Here is a 15402-nt window from a genome sequence, read left to right as displayed (position 1 = left end):
ATTCTAAAGTTCCTTCCAACATTGAGACTCAACATTTGTTGTATACAAGTAACACATTTAAAAATAGACATAGAATTTTTTTAAAAGTGAGAGAGGTATATAGAACTCTCTTCCAACTGCTGTATTACTACTATTTATGTCTTCTTATAGTTCAGTTAATTTTTCCTTTATGAAACTGGATGCTAAGATTTGGAGGATTCAAGTTTAATATTGATATTGGTTTGTCATCCATAGTTCCTTTCAGCATAATGTGGTTTCCTTGCTTATCTCTTTTTTATGTTATGAACATTTGTTTTTGCTTTGTCTGATAGCATGATTTCAACTCCTGCTTTTTTGGGATTCCCTTGATATATACAGAGTAAGGCTGACAACTTTGTGCAACTGGCAAATCACCCTAGTGATGTCATTTGTTCTCTTCAAAAACAAAGGAGGAACAACAATTGGATTATAATTGATTGTAAGCTCCTTGAGGGAGTGTGCCTTTTGCCTCTATTTGTATCTCCAGATCTTAGCACAGTGACTGGCATAGAGTAGGCACTTAATAAGTGTTTATTGATTGATTCTAAAATCCTTTCAAATCTACCATTCTATGCTTTAAAGGTCCCTTTAAATTCTAACATTCTGTATTCTAGAGTCCCTTCTACCGCTGTTACAATATTCTGTGATTGTAGAATTCCGTGGACACCAAAAAACCCAAAGTGATTTCATCTGGGGAAACAATGAATTTGTCCTGTCCAAGATAATCTGCTGGCTTCTCCTTTAAAGAATTTGGCAGTGAATGGATTCACCAATCATTCCAGTCCAAGCATGAGCAAGGCAAATTTCTCATTGAAGAACTGATTCTTCTTCATGATTTTCAATGAGACTGACTCACATGTAAGACCCAGTATTATACTCCAGTGCATCTGTGAGTGCATCACTGTGGGTGCTCTGTTCAGTGCTGCCAAATCAAAGAATCAGAATTTTAAAGTTGGAAAGGTTTTTAGTGGCCATCTAGTTCAATCAACACTTGAATGAAAAGCCCATTTTTATATTTCCAATCAACATACATGCAGACTCTGCTTGAAGACCTTCATTGAGGGGGAGTCCTCCACCTCCCAAAGTAGCCCATTCCACTGTCAGATAGCTCTAATTATTAGAAAGCTTTTCTGTACATCAAAGCTTAAATTGTCTTTTTTGTAACTTTACCTTGGTAGTGTACTTTCTAGGGATGTACACATTGATAATGGGGCTGATACACACATTGCCAGAGCTAGCTCAGTGTTTGGGAGGCTCCAAATGAAAATAGGAGAGAGAAGAAGTATCAGACTGATTACCAAACTGAAGGTCTACGGAGCTATGGTGCTGACCTCATTGTTGTAAGCCCGTGGAACCTGAACAGTCTACAAGCACCACGCTAGGAAACTAAAGTGCTTCCTTTTGAATTGTCTCAGGAAGATTCTGAAGATCACCTGGCAGGATAAGGCACCAGACACTGAGGTCCTTACTTGAACTAAACTGCAAAGCATTCAAACTCTGCTTCAGAGAGTGCAATTCTGCTGGGCTGGCCACGTCGTTCGAATGCAAAATGTATGCTTGCCAAAAAGACTATTCTACGGAGAACTCACACAGGGCAAACATTCACATGGTGGTCAGAAGAAGTGATACAAGGACACTCTCAAGGTCTCCCTCAAGAACTTTGGAATTGATTGGGGGACATGAAAGACACTGGCACAAGACCATTCAATGTGGTGGACCCATATCAGAGAAGGTGCTGTGCTCTATGAGCAAAGGAGAATTGAAACAGGTCAAAGGAAATGCAGGATGTACAAATTTAGAGTATCCACCCAAAATGTTCACATGGACTATTTGTGCCCGACCTGTGGTAGAGCATTCCAAGCTCGTATTGATCTTATCAGTCAGTCAGACATATTGAAACTTGACTAGCATAGTAATGTCATTTTGGTGCTTTTCAAGAAGGAAGGACAACAACCAACCAGCTGACCCATTGCTATGGTTCATTCCTCTGAGACAAAACAGATAATCTAATCCCTCTTCCACATGACAGCACCTTTTCTTTTTTTGTTTTGTTCTGCTTTTTTTTATTTAATATTTTAGTTTTCAACACTGATTTCCACAAGATTTTGAGTTACAAATTTTCTCCCCATTTCTACCCTCCCCCCCATTCCAAGATGGCATATATTCTGACTGCCTTGTTCCCCAGTCAGCCGTCACCTCTTTCCCCCACTACCCAATCCCCTTTCCCTTTACTTGCTTGTGGGGCAGGATAGATTTCTATGCCCCATTCCCTATATATCTTGTTTCCCAGCTGCATGCAAAAAACAATTTTAAAAATTTTTTTAAGCATCTGCTTTTAAAACTTTGAGTTCCAAATTCTCTCCCCTCTTCTCTTCCCACCTACCCTCCCTAGGAAGGCAAGCAATTCAACATAGATCACACATGTATCATTATGTAAAACACTTCCACTTTGCTCATGTTGTGAAAGGCTAACAATATTTCCTTCCAGCCTATCCTGTCCCCCTTTATTAAATTTTCTCCCTTAACCCTGTCCCTTTTCAAAAGTGTTTGCTTTTGATTACCTCCTCCCCCTATCTGCCCTCCCTTCTATCATCCACCCTTTTTTATCCCCTTCCCCTTACCTTCCTGTGGAGTAAGATACCCAATTGAGTGTGTATGTTATTCCCTCCTCAAGTTGGATCCGATGAGAGTATGATTCACTCATTCCCCCTCACCTGCCCCCTCTTCCCTTCCAACAGAACTGCTTTTTCTTGCCACTTTTATGTGAGATAATTTACCCCATTCTATCTCTCCCTTTCTCCATCTCTCAATATATTCCTCTCTCAACCCTTAAATTTATTTCATTTTTTTAGATATCATCCCTTCATATTCAACTCATCCTGTGCCCTCTGTCTATATTCCCTTCAACTCCCCTAATACTGAGAAAGGTCTCATGAATTACATACATCATCTTTCCATGTAGGAATGTAAACATAACAGTTCAACTTAGTAAGTCTCTTATGATTTCTCTTTTGTTTACCTTTTCATGCTTCTCTTGATTCCTGTGTTTGAAAGTCAAATTTTCTATTCAGCTCTGGTCTTTTCACTGAGAAAGCTTGAAAGTCCTCTATTTTATTGAAAATCCATATTTTGCCTTGGAGCATTATACTCAGTTTTGCTGAGTAGGTGATTCTTGGTTTTAACCCTAGCTCCTTTGACCTCCTGAATATCATATTCAAACCCTTTGATCCCTTAATGTAAAAGCTGCTAGAGCTTGTATTATCCTGATTGTGTTTCCACAATATTCAAATTGATTCTTTCTGGCTGCTTGCAGTATTTTCTCCTTGACCTAGAAACTCTGGAATTTGGTGACATTATTTCTAGGAGTTTTCTTTTGGGGATCTTTTTCAAGAGGTGATCAGTGGAGTCTTTCAATTTCTATTTTACCCTCTTGTTCTAGAATATCAGAGCAGTTTTCCTTGGCAATTTCTTGAAAGATGATGTCTAGGCTCTTTTTTGATCATGGCTTTCAGGTAGTCCAATAATTTTTAAATTATCTCTGCTGGATCTATTTTCCAGGTCAGTGGTTTTTCCAATGAGATATTTCACATTGTCTTCCATTTTTTTCACTCCTTTGGTTCTGTTTTATAATATCTTGGTTTCTCATAAAGTCACTAGCTTCCACTTGCTCCAATCTAATTTTTATGGTGGTATTTTCTTCAGTGGTCTTTTGGATCTCCTTTTCCACTTGGCTAATTTTGCCTTTCAAGGCATTCTTCCCCTCATTTGCTTTTTGGAGCTCTTTTGCCATTTGAGTTATTCTATTTTTAAGGTGTTATTTTCTTCAGTATTTTTAGGTCTCCTTTAGCAAGTCATTGACTTGTTTTTCATGGTTTTCTTGCATCACTTTCATTTCTCTTCCCAATTTTTCCTCTACTTCTCTTACTTGTTTTTGCAAAATCCTTATTGAGCTCTTCCATGGTCTGAGTCCAATTAATATTTTCTTGGAGGTTTTGATGTAGGCTCTTTGACTTTGTTGACTTCTTCTGGCTGTATGTTTTGATCTTCTTTGTCACCAAAAAAGAAATCTAGAGTTTGAGTTTGGGTCTAAGTTTGAATCTGAGTTCATTTTCACTGCCTGTTCATGTTCTCAGCCAACTACTTGACCCTTGAGCTTTTTGTCAGGATATGACTGCTTGTAGAGTAGAGAGTATTTTGTCCCAAGCTTTAGGGTCCAACTACTGCTGTTTTCAGAGCTACTTCTACTCTACCATCATCCCAGGCTCTGTCCCAGCAGCACTCCTACTCCCCCAAGAGCTGCCAACCAAGACCGCAATACAGATCCAAGCAGAGCACAGCAAGAGAATCTGCCTTTGTGCCCACAAAGTGCTCCTTGCACTCCTCCTCTGATCCCCTGCTAGATTTCTCCCACCATGTGAGCCGGGGACTCAGGAAGCAGCTGACACTGGAGTTCTGGAAGCAGCCTCAGGAGCTTCCTGCTGTTGCTACCGCCCCCGCTGTACCACCTCCTCTACCCCCAGAGCTGGCGGCCCGACTGCTCTGAACTCGATCCCACAGTTTCCCCCTAACCTGTTCTTTGGCATTTGTGGATTGAGAAATCTGGTAACTGGCACAGCTCACTGTTTCATGGCCCCAAGGCCTGTTCCAGCTGGCTGATTCTGGGTCTGGTCTGTCCCAGCCCAGCTGGGCTGCCCTCCGCTGTCAGCACCGTGCAATAGACCCTTCCCAGCGACCATCCAGGCTCTCCTGAGCTGGCGACCTGTTTCCATCTGCTATTTTGTGGGTTCTGCAGCTCTAGAATTTATTCAGAGCCATTTTTACAGGTGTTTGGAGGGATTTGGGGGAGAGCTTAAGCAAGTCCCTGCTTTCCAGGTGCCATCTTGACTCCGCCCCCAACAGCACTTTCAATACTTGAAAGTATCTACGGTCAGTTTCGTCTTCTCCAAGCTAAACAACTCCAGTACTTTTAAATGATCCAACTATGGCACAGACTCAGGGTCCTTTTCTGCTAAGTTTCCCTTTTCTGATGACTCTCCAGTTCATCAGAATAACTCCTGAGGTAACCTGGGGTTGCACAGAGCATTCAGAGATTTCTTGCCTCCTCGCTCTGATGCTTTGCGGAAAATGAAGCCCTGACTGCTTCTAACTGGCCATAGTAGCTCAGTGCTAAAGGGCATTTGGGCGTTAATGGTTTAGGTGGCCTTACTGGCCACCAGAAGGAAATTCAGCTGGCTCAACAGGACTTTAAAAGGGAATGATTTATTCTGAGTTTATTCTTCTTTTTGGATGCAGAGCATGTGAGTACCCTTTGACCCTATCACTAGAGGCATGGGGGAGAGGACTGGTTACCATTACTCTGTCTTAGTCATATGACAATCACAGAAGGACTCAACAGGGCAAGCATGAGCCTGAACATCTGGCTGCCTCCTTTATTTTGTATTTCTTTGCTGAGAATAGATGACCAAACATCAGTGTGAAAATGGGCATGTCTTGGCTTGGAGGTGACCCTGTGAGTTAGAAAGGTCTAGAGGCCCTGGGTCCATTGGGTGGAACTGACTGGTAGTAGGGCAAGTCTCTGTATCAGAGAAGGTAACCGCAGACAAGAGAAAGAATGCAAGCCTGGCCCAGCTGACCAGTGGAAAGAGACTCCGAGGAGATGATGCAGAAGCAAGGTGAAATGCAATGATTTCTATTCAACAGGCTCAGTAAACTGTTACATTTTCTGATGAGGTTTAATTTTCAACCTCCTGTGAGAATATAACAGTAGTTTTAAGTTACTGAATCCTGTTTTAAGACTTTCTGTTCATAGAGATTTGTAAGAGCTTTTTGTGTTTAGCATTTCTTTTGTGTGTATAGGAAATAAAAACCTGCCCTACACCTGATTTACAATATAGATTGAGACACTTAATATGAACCAAAGCTAAGCTTTAATTAGTTTTTCCCCTAGAGAACAATAGTAGGGTGTAACAGACTGAAGAGTTTGAGAAAAGGAATCTAACTCCTTTTATTAGAAGCTAGGCTTCCCCAGGATTGAAATCAGACCATATGCAGTTTTGGAGAAAAGTCCCTTGGTGGAAAGGAAGAAGGCACAACACCCCAGCCCCTGGGCCCAGCAATACTTGTAATTGTTAGACTAAACTGTGGCATGCACAACTGGATATAATATTACAGATATTGCCTGACCAACCTAGTGTGCAAAAGGACTTTTATTTCCTTATTCCTAGAATATTTTTGTGGTTGTTTAGCTTTCAGTTGTGTCCGACTCTTCATAGAGTTTTCTTGTCAAAGATACTGGTTTGCCATTTCCTTCTTCAGCTCATTTTACAGATTAGGAAACTGAGGCAAACAGGGGTAAGTGACTTGATCAGGGCCACACAGCTAGTGTCTGAGGCCAGATTTAAACTCAGGTCTTCCTAACTCCAGTCCCAACATTCAATCCATTGTGCTACCTAGCTGCACCTCCTGGAATATATACCACTTTTAAGGCAGCCCAAGTTCACACTAGCATTTTTGCCCAACATATTACACTATTGCCTCATATTTAGCTTTTATTCTATTAAAATCCCCAAGTCTTTTTCAGACCAATAGCTATCTAAAGATGCCTCTCTTATATTATACTTGTAAAAGTGATTTTAACCCATGTGAATAAATTCATATTTATCACTATAGAATTATATCTTATTATTTGTACCCTAACGTTCTGGCTTGTGAAGAGCTTTTGGCATCTTGATTCTCTCATCCAGTGTGTTAACTATTCCTCCCAGTTTTATGTCCTCTATAAACATGATAAGCATGCCACCTCTGCCTTTATCTAAGCAATTGATTTTTAAAAGTGTTAAAACAACACAGTGCTAAGCACAGATCTATGGGGGACTAAGATGGAGACTTCTTTCTAAACTGATGTTAAATTCTTAATGAATTCTCCTTAAGTCCAGCCTGTTAATCAGTTCTGAATTCACCTAACTCTTCTATCATCCAGACCATATCTCAATATTTTCTACAAGAACAGCATGAGATGCTTCATAACTTTCATATATCTTAAAAAGGAAAGGACCTCAGAGGCTACCTAGTCTAATCTCATTTTAGAGATAAAGAATGTGAGGACCGGGAAGTTTAAGTGACTTTCTTTTTTTCAATGCAACTTTCATTTTGTTTTGCTTTTTCAACTAATGAGCATTTATTTTCTCTTCTTCTCACTTTTCCCCCATTGAAAAAAAGAAAAAAGAAAACCCTTTAAACAAGTGTGGATAGCCAAACAAAACAAATTCCCACACTAATCATGCCCACATGTGCCACTTTGTCTAGGAACAGCATTACACTCATATACCATAATTTATTCAGTCATTCCTCACAAACGGTGAACACTCTCTTAGTTTCTACCTCCTTGCTATAACAAAATGAGCTGTTATAAGTATTTTTACATGTATTTTTAGCCATTTTTAAGACTAAAAGAATTTTTAAAATCTCATTGGGATATAGGCCTAGTAATGTTATAGCTAGGTTAAAGGGCATGCACAGCATAATGATATGCAAAATTCCAAATTCATTTTCCAGAATAACTGGACCAATTCATAGCTCCACCAACAGTGCATTAATTAATGTATCTGTTTTAAATGCAGTCCCTCCAACATTTGTCATTTTCCTTTTTTGTCAACTTTTCCAATCTGGTGGGTATGAGGTGGAACTTCAGAATTGCTTTAATTTGCACTTTTTTTATTAGTGATTGGAGTATTTTTTTCACGTCGTTGTTGATAGTTTGGATTGCTTCCTTACAAAACTGTCTATATCCTTTGACTACTTATCAATTGGGGAATGGCTCTTTTCCTTATAAATTTGAATAAATTCCTTATTTGTCTTAGAAAGTAGGACTTTTATCAAAGAAACTTGCTACAAAGATATTTTTTCCAGTTAACTGTTTTGCTTCTGATTTTAGTTGCATTGGTTTTGTTTGTGCAAAACCTTTTAAATTGTATGTCATTAAAATGATCCATTTTGGACTTTGCTACCATTTTAGAATGCAGGCTTCCTTAGCACCTCTGAAGATCTACAGAGAAGCCAGGCCCCACAGGCCATAGCTCAATGAGGATGAGGTCTGCTGTTCCCAGACCTCATGACCATGGTCTATGGACTCCGGAAAGATAACCTGCTCAATGTTTGCATGGATTCTAAGCAACACAAGGTCAAGCCCAATCCATAAGATGATCTTCATTAGTAGTGCAGTCCTTGGGGGAAAAAAGCCTGCTACAAAGTAAACATCAGCCTTGCAGCCCATGAGGAAACCTCCTACCTGTAGAACTTCAAATATAACCATAGTGGAATGATGCCTCTGACCTGAAAGCACCACTTTATCTAGGACACATGTCTCTGTTTTGCATGAGCCCAAGCCGGCTCTTTATGAATACTGCTTCCCATTCTATGTGTTCACAAATGCAGCTCTTTAATAGGTTATTCTAGAATTATCCCTGGAATTGAAATCAAGCATAAATTGAAATCAAGCACACTGGCCTATAACTTGCAGACATAATTCTCTTCCCTTTTTTAAGAATTGGGACATTTGCCCTTCTCCAGTCCTGCAAACCTCTCTCCCATTCCCTGTGATCTTTCAGATTACGCTGATTATGATTACATGGCTCAGCAATCTCATATGCCAATTCTTTCATTTCTCCAGGGATATATTTTATCTGGGCCAACTGACCTGGAATCCATCAAGGACAACTAAGTGTTCTCTTACTATCTCCTTATTTCTACTGGGTCTCAGCCTCTTATTAGCCACTTTTGTTCTGTCCTTTCTAGTCTGAAGGCCAATCTCCTTGGAATAGAAAACAAAAATAAAATAATAATTGACCAGCTGTGCTTTCTCTCTCATCAATTATCATCCACTCTAAACAGCAGTCCTGTTCCTTCTTTGATCTTTGTCTTTCACCAGTGTAGCTTAAAAAAACAAACAACTTTTTGTTATCCTTCTCTTGCTTTGCCAGCCTGAGCTCACCCTGGGCTTTAGCACTTCTGATGTTATTCTTACAGGATCATGCCACAGCTTTGTATTCATCTTTTGTTACTTGCCCTTGCTTTCTCCTTAAGTACATATATTTTAAAAATAATTAGTCAGCTAATGAATTGTCTGTACATCTACCTTAGTCTCTTCAGAGAATTTCCTTTTTTTCTTTTCATTGGAAATGTTTCCTTTGGTGTTTCCCAAAGTTTATTCTTGAAATTACCCCATCTAGCTGGAGCTGAGCTGAGTTCTCCTGTAGAATTTAGGACCATGGAATCCTATCTACGCTTCCTCTGAACTCCTCTCCTCACATCTAAGATTCCACCTTTCCTCGCTTCTCCCACAAACCGTAAGAGGCAGTATTCCCTTCCCCCCACGGTTCCCATCATTTCTTCCCCACCAGCCAGATCCTCCCTTTCAGTGAGAGCTCACTATTGTTGTTATCGCTGCTACTGACATTGATAATAATAGCTAGCATTTATATAGCACTGTATGGTTTACAACCCTCTTACAGATGAGGAAACAGAAGGTGACAGTGCTAAAGTAACTTGCCCAGAGTCACACAGTCAGTCCACTAGCATTGAAGTGCCTACTATGTGCCAGGCATTGTAATAAGCACAGTTTGAACTTAGGTCTTCTTGAGTAATGTTCCACTCCTCTATTGATGGTGTCACCTCTTATTGATTGCTCCACCTTTTGAAGGATGAAACAAATGATCATTAAGGAAATCATTAGTGGTTCTGCTTTTGGCAGTGCAAGCCCCAGCAGATGTCCTGGAACTGAAATCCCCTGTGACCATGGTATCCTGCCTCATCAGTAACATATCAGATGCCAGGTTTATAATCCTGCTCAGAACTATTCAATTATTTTCCTCTTTCTTTCCAGGTGGTCTGTAGTAATTTGATGACAAAATCACTTCTCCCTCTGTTGATGTTCACCTATATTCTCTTTACCATGCTTCCCCTTTCTGGTTCTTGGATTTCTACAAATGAATACATCTTCTTAATATACAATGCTGCCCTGCTCTCTCTCCCTTTTATGTATCATGCTTCTTTTAAGTAACTTATACCCTTTCAGAGCCGTATTCTAGTCATAGTTTCCTCCCATCCAGTCTCAATGATATTTATGAGATCAAATTTGCCCCCTTGTATCATTAGGAGTGCCTTTTCATCTTGCTTGTTGAATATACTTTGCGCATTTGGGTATATACATTTGAAGCCACGAGTCTTATTGCTGGCTTCTTTCTTGGATATTATCTCCTATGAATCAATCAATCATTAAACATTTATTAAGTACCTACTATGTGCCAGGCACTGGGAATGACTCAATAGCTATTATTTTTCCTTTGTTGTAGATACTCTCTCCATCATCTTTTCTGATTTAAAGCGCTTCTAATTAGTTTTGCAGGTGATCAGGTAAATATATTCTAAACATTGTTTGTTAAGCCCAATCTATCTCTGTTTAGGATCTTGTCATTCCTATAGGTCAGAAGTTGACAAACTATGGCCTGAAGGCCCAATCTAACCTGCCACTTGTTTTTATACATCTTTTGAACTAAGAATGGTTTTTACATCTTAAAATACAACTTTATTTTAAGATGTAAAAGTCGTTTTTTAGTTCACAGGCCATATAAAAACAGACAGAGGGCTGGATTTGGCCAGTGGGCTGTAGTTTGCAGATCCCTACCGAATGTTTTTTCCATCAATCTAGCTACCTCTAATTCACACCAAGGCTTTTTCCATCCTGTAATTTATTTTTTATAAACTTTGCATTTGCTTATCTATGTACTTATCAGTGCACATGCTATATTCTCCCTCCAAAAGCTCCTTAAGGGCAGCGACTGTATCATTTTTATCTTTTTTATCCCTAGACCTTATATAAGATTCTCATACACAAAGCCAGGTGTGAATTAGAGGTAGCTAGATAGCACAATGTTTAGAGCACTAGACCTGCACTCAGGAAGGCATGACTTCAAATCCAGTTTCAGATATTGTAATAGCAATTTAGATTTGAAGATCTTTCCCACCCATTAATAGATTGTGTGACCTGAGTACATCACAGGAAGCCTAAGTCACATGTGGTGGGAGGAGCTTGCTGAGAGGAAAAGGAAATTGTGTCATAGGAAACGCTGAGAGAGCAGTTACGACAGTTAGACCTAAGGGAAAGAGCAAACGTGCTGTGCTGTGCTGAGTGAGTGATTGTGGGGAGGCCCCAGTAGGGGGGCAGATGGTTTTGGGATGGCAAGGCTCCATGCTCTGATACTGTGTTTTAAGTTCCTTGTTATTATGATAAAGTGGGCCTACTGGCTGTGGGAGTTGGTTGCTTGGTTATGGAATCTGGTTATCTGGTGTATGAATAAATGTTTTATTTCTTGTACCTTCTATATGGAGAGTCTCTCATATTTTGCGATACAGAAGTACATAGGCATATTCACGATTATCATGGATGTTGTGTTTATTGCCTTGCTGATACAGTTACTTACTAGGTGTGTCAGCCCAGGGAAGCTACTTAACCTTGTTTGCATTAGATTCCAAATCTATAAAATGGGGATAATGATAGCCCCTACACCCCAGGGTTGTTGTGAGGATAAAATGAGATTGTGTAATGTGCTTTGCAAACCTTAAAATGGTATATATAAATGCTAGCAATTATTATTATTATATTTTTATCTAATTGAATTTAGTTGAAATAACTTATAGAAACATTTGGTTCAATGGAAAAAGTACTCAGTCTGTTGTAAAGAGGCTCAAATCACAGTTCTGCTACTTACTAGCTATGGGACCACAAGCAAATCACTTTCCCTCTCTCATCAGCTTTAAAGAAACTGTAAAATAAGAGGTTTAGACTAGATAATCTTTAATGTTCCTTCTAAATATAAAAATCTCATGATCCTATGGATACGTAAAGATTTCACATGATCAGAAACATAAACTCACTTAGACTGGCTATGAAGACTTTGGAGCTATACTCAACAAGTCATTCCACTATGCATGCCCTTTGTCCCTGTTATATCATAACCAGATCTACATCCTAATGAAATCAAAGAAAGAGAGAAAGGACCCATATGTAGAAAAAATACATAGCAGTTCCTTTTGTGACAGCAAACAACTGGAATCTAAGGTGGTGCCTATCAATTAAGGAATGGTTGAAAAAAATAGGGTGTATGAATATAATAGAATATTATACTATAAGAAATTATGAAAAGGACAGTTTTAGAAAAACCTGGGAAGACTTGTATGAACTGAGGTAGATGGAATGAGCAGAACCAGAACAATTTATATAATACCAACAACATTGCAGGAGAAAAACAACACTGAAGGTCAAGCAGAATAAATTCCCATATTGGTCATGTCTAAAAGTGCATATCTCATTCCATACCTGAAGCCCACCACCTCTCTGTTGTCAGTTCTACTATTTACTAGCTATGTGACCACAAGCAAATCACTTTCTCTCTCTGGTTGTCAGTTTGAAGGAAACTGTAAAATGAGAGATTTAGACGAGATGAGGGGTGGGGAACCTGCAGCTTTGAGGCCGCATGTGGCCCTTTAGGTCCTCAAGTGCAGCCCTTTGACTGAATCCAAATTTCATAGAACAAATCCCCTAATAAAAGGATTTGTTCTGTAAAACCTTGAGGACTCAGAGGGCCCCATGTGGCCTCAAGGCTACAGGACTAGATAATCTTTATTGTTCCTTCCGAATTTAATATCTTATGATCCTATGAATACAAGCCCAACAACGGTTCCAAAAGATCACAAGCTACCCACCTCCTGACAACAGAGAGGTGGCAGGCTCCAGGTATGGAATGAGACATACACTTTTGGATATGGCCAATATATGAATTTATTCTGCTTGACTATGCATATTTGTTACAAGGGTTTTTTTCTTCTTTTTTAGTTGGGTGGTGGATAGTGATAGGGCTGTCCACCCCTCTCCCCCCTCCCAAAAGAGAGTAAAGATGGTCATTAAATCACTTTTACTGTACAGAAAAGAACAGAAGGAAGGCTAGAAGGAAACACAAACAGGACATTTTTGATAGTCATATGTTGAATTTATCATATCCTTAAAAGGAAAAGCAAGCTGTGCATAAAAGAAATTTATAGTTTCAGGTATAATAGTTCTTTTCTGTTCCATTTCATATATGGAAATACTAATTTAATTTGTATTGGCTAAGTTCAGAATTAAAACAAATTAAGGCAAGGTTACAGCTTGGATGATGAGATGACCATTAAAAGGACAAAAATTATCTTTTTCTATTCCTAGTGTTATGCTAAATTATGTGGGGGAAAGATTTTAAATACTTTAAAATCTGTTCATAACAGAACACTAACTGCAGTTTCAATTATATAACCATGAGATTCCCGCTCCAAGTTCTTGTCCTTCTACCTCTCCCATAACATCATCTCTCCCAAACCTGTTCTTTGCCCTCATTATGACCTGGCCTTGGAATCACCTTTGACTCTCCTCTTTCCCTTTGCTTCACTCCCCCTTCCAATAATTTGCAAAATCCTGTCAACTCTCCATTGGCAGAATTCCACTTTTTGACATCCTCTTCCCTACTCACCCATCCTACCTAGGTCAGGCATTCACTTCTCCCCTGGACTATTTTAACAACCTTTTACCTACTCTCTCTTTTTCCATTCTTGCCCTTTTACAATCCATTCTTCATATAGCTGCCACAGTAAAAAGCCTAATGCAGATATCTGACTATGGTAACCCCCTTCCCCAAGACAATCAGTAGCTCTTTGTTGTCTGTATATAACACAAAAGTTTCTGGTCATGTCACATTCCAGCTCTATTCTACCTTTTCCCAGCACTGTCTGTTCTTGCCAAATCAGGCTACTCACTTTTCCCTGACCTCATAGTGCCCTCTCACCTCCAAGAATTTACATGGTCCATCTACTATGACTGGAACATACTTCATCTTCATTTCTTTCTGTTGATATCTATCTTTCACTTCAAGGTCATGGTTAACTGTCATTTCCTTACTAAAGCCTTCCCACATGTCTCCACCCCTGCCTACTCCCTATAGATTTCCTAGCCATATTCCTAGACTCTAAAACTCCTATTTGTCTTTTCTTCTATCTCTTCTTTGACATTGTGTCTCTATCTCTCAGCATTCTGCCTCATATCATATTCAACAGTGTACATGACACACTTCTCCCCCCTTTAGACTATAAGGTTCCTGAAGGCATTGGCATATGTTGCTTTTCATCTTTGTATCCCTTCCTCAGACCTTACTACAGGACCTTGTACATAGTAAGTACTTAATAAATGCTATTGAAATTAAATTATCCATTTGAAACTGACTGCCTTTTGTGCTATATACAATATTTAACCACTGGACTTCCTGCTCAAAAGTCCCTACTCCTCTTCATTAATATCATAGATTTCTTTGAAAAGACTCTTGAAAACAAACACAGGGCCAGAGCACAGGGCCCTCATAAAATTGCTGACCGCCAGCATTCCAGATTTTAGAAAAATAACTCAGTCCTCTGGGCTTCTTGATTTACATAAATCATGGGCGAGGGTGGGGAGAATGGCATCCCTGTCAATAGGACAGTAATCAATAATCACTTTTTGACTTCCAGTAAAATCACAGACCACACAATGGTAAAGCCAAAAAGTACTTTCAATCATAATCTGAAGGGTTCTGAAAACACTGAATTCTAAAACAAGAAGATAACAAGATAGGATCTTAGTACACAGAATGTTAGAGTTGGAAAGAACCTTGGAACATAAAGTGTCAGAGCTGGAAGGCCCAGAGAGGTTAAGTGATTTGCCCACTCACAAAGAAAGTTATGTCTCATTTTGTGATTATTAAGCAAAAAGGAATCACTTATCCCTCCCCCACCCCAAGAAAGAAATGGAAACATGAGGATTAACTTACAGCCCATGTTTTTGTCAGTCTGAAGATGGGTGCACTCTGTAATGCTGATACCACAGACATGAGAGAATGAAGATTGTTGAGCTCCAGAAGTTTCTGAAAAAAAAAACCCATAAAATAGGTTACTTCTTTTTTGCTAAAACAACATAACTAAAAATGCTACATCTCATAAAATATTGCCAAATGTCCTTTTTCCAAAATTCAGTTAAAATGAACAAAAACTCACAGAGAGACTACATTTCTAGGAAATCTATAGAAAACACCACTGCCCCCAAATTATTGCAAAATAAGCTTCTATTCCCACATTTTTAGAATGTCATGAGCTAATGATTCAAAGTACTGGATAGAAGTCTATTTTTCCTATGAAGAATATAGCTAGATTCTTATAATACTATTGTTTTCCTTTTAAACAAGTTTGAACAGTATGATACTAGAATTTTAAAAACAAATATTCTCATTATGCCAAAAATACTAACATGAGTTGTCTCTGGTTACCAAAACATTC

General features: G+C 39.1%; 1 protein-coding gene across 1 annotated transcript in view; it reads right to left on the bottom strand.

Annotated features, from left to right (window-relative positions):
- The window catches only part of RALGPS1 (Ral GEF with PH domain and SH3 binding motif 1), a 573263-nt gene that overhangs the window by 377900 nt on the left and 179961 nt on the right, over positions 1-15402 (bottom strand). Inside the window, exon 8 of the mRNA XM_036750307.1 lies at positions 14901-14993. Coding sequence (XP_036606202.1) covers positions 14901-14993 — 93 coding nt within the window. The remainder of the gene's footprint in view (positions 1-14900; positions 14994-15402) is intronic.

Source organism: Trichosurus vulpecula, chromosome 3 (assembly GCF_011100635.1).
Source record: "Trichosurus vulpecula isolate mTriVul1 chromosome 3, mTriVul1.pri, whole genome shotgun sequence".
In the NCBI taxonomy this organism is placed as follows: Eukaryota; Metazoa; Chordata; class Mammalia; order Diprotodontia; family Phalangeridae; genus Trichosurus; species Trichosurus vulpecula.
The sequence above is the reverse complement of the archived record's forward strand: the minus strand, read 5'-3'. Positions and strand labels throughout refer to the sequence as shown.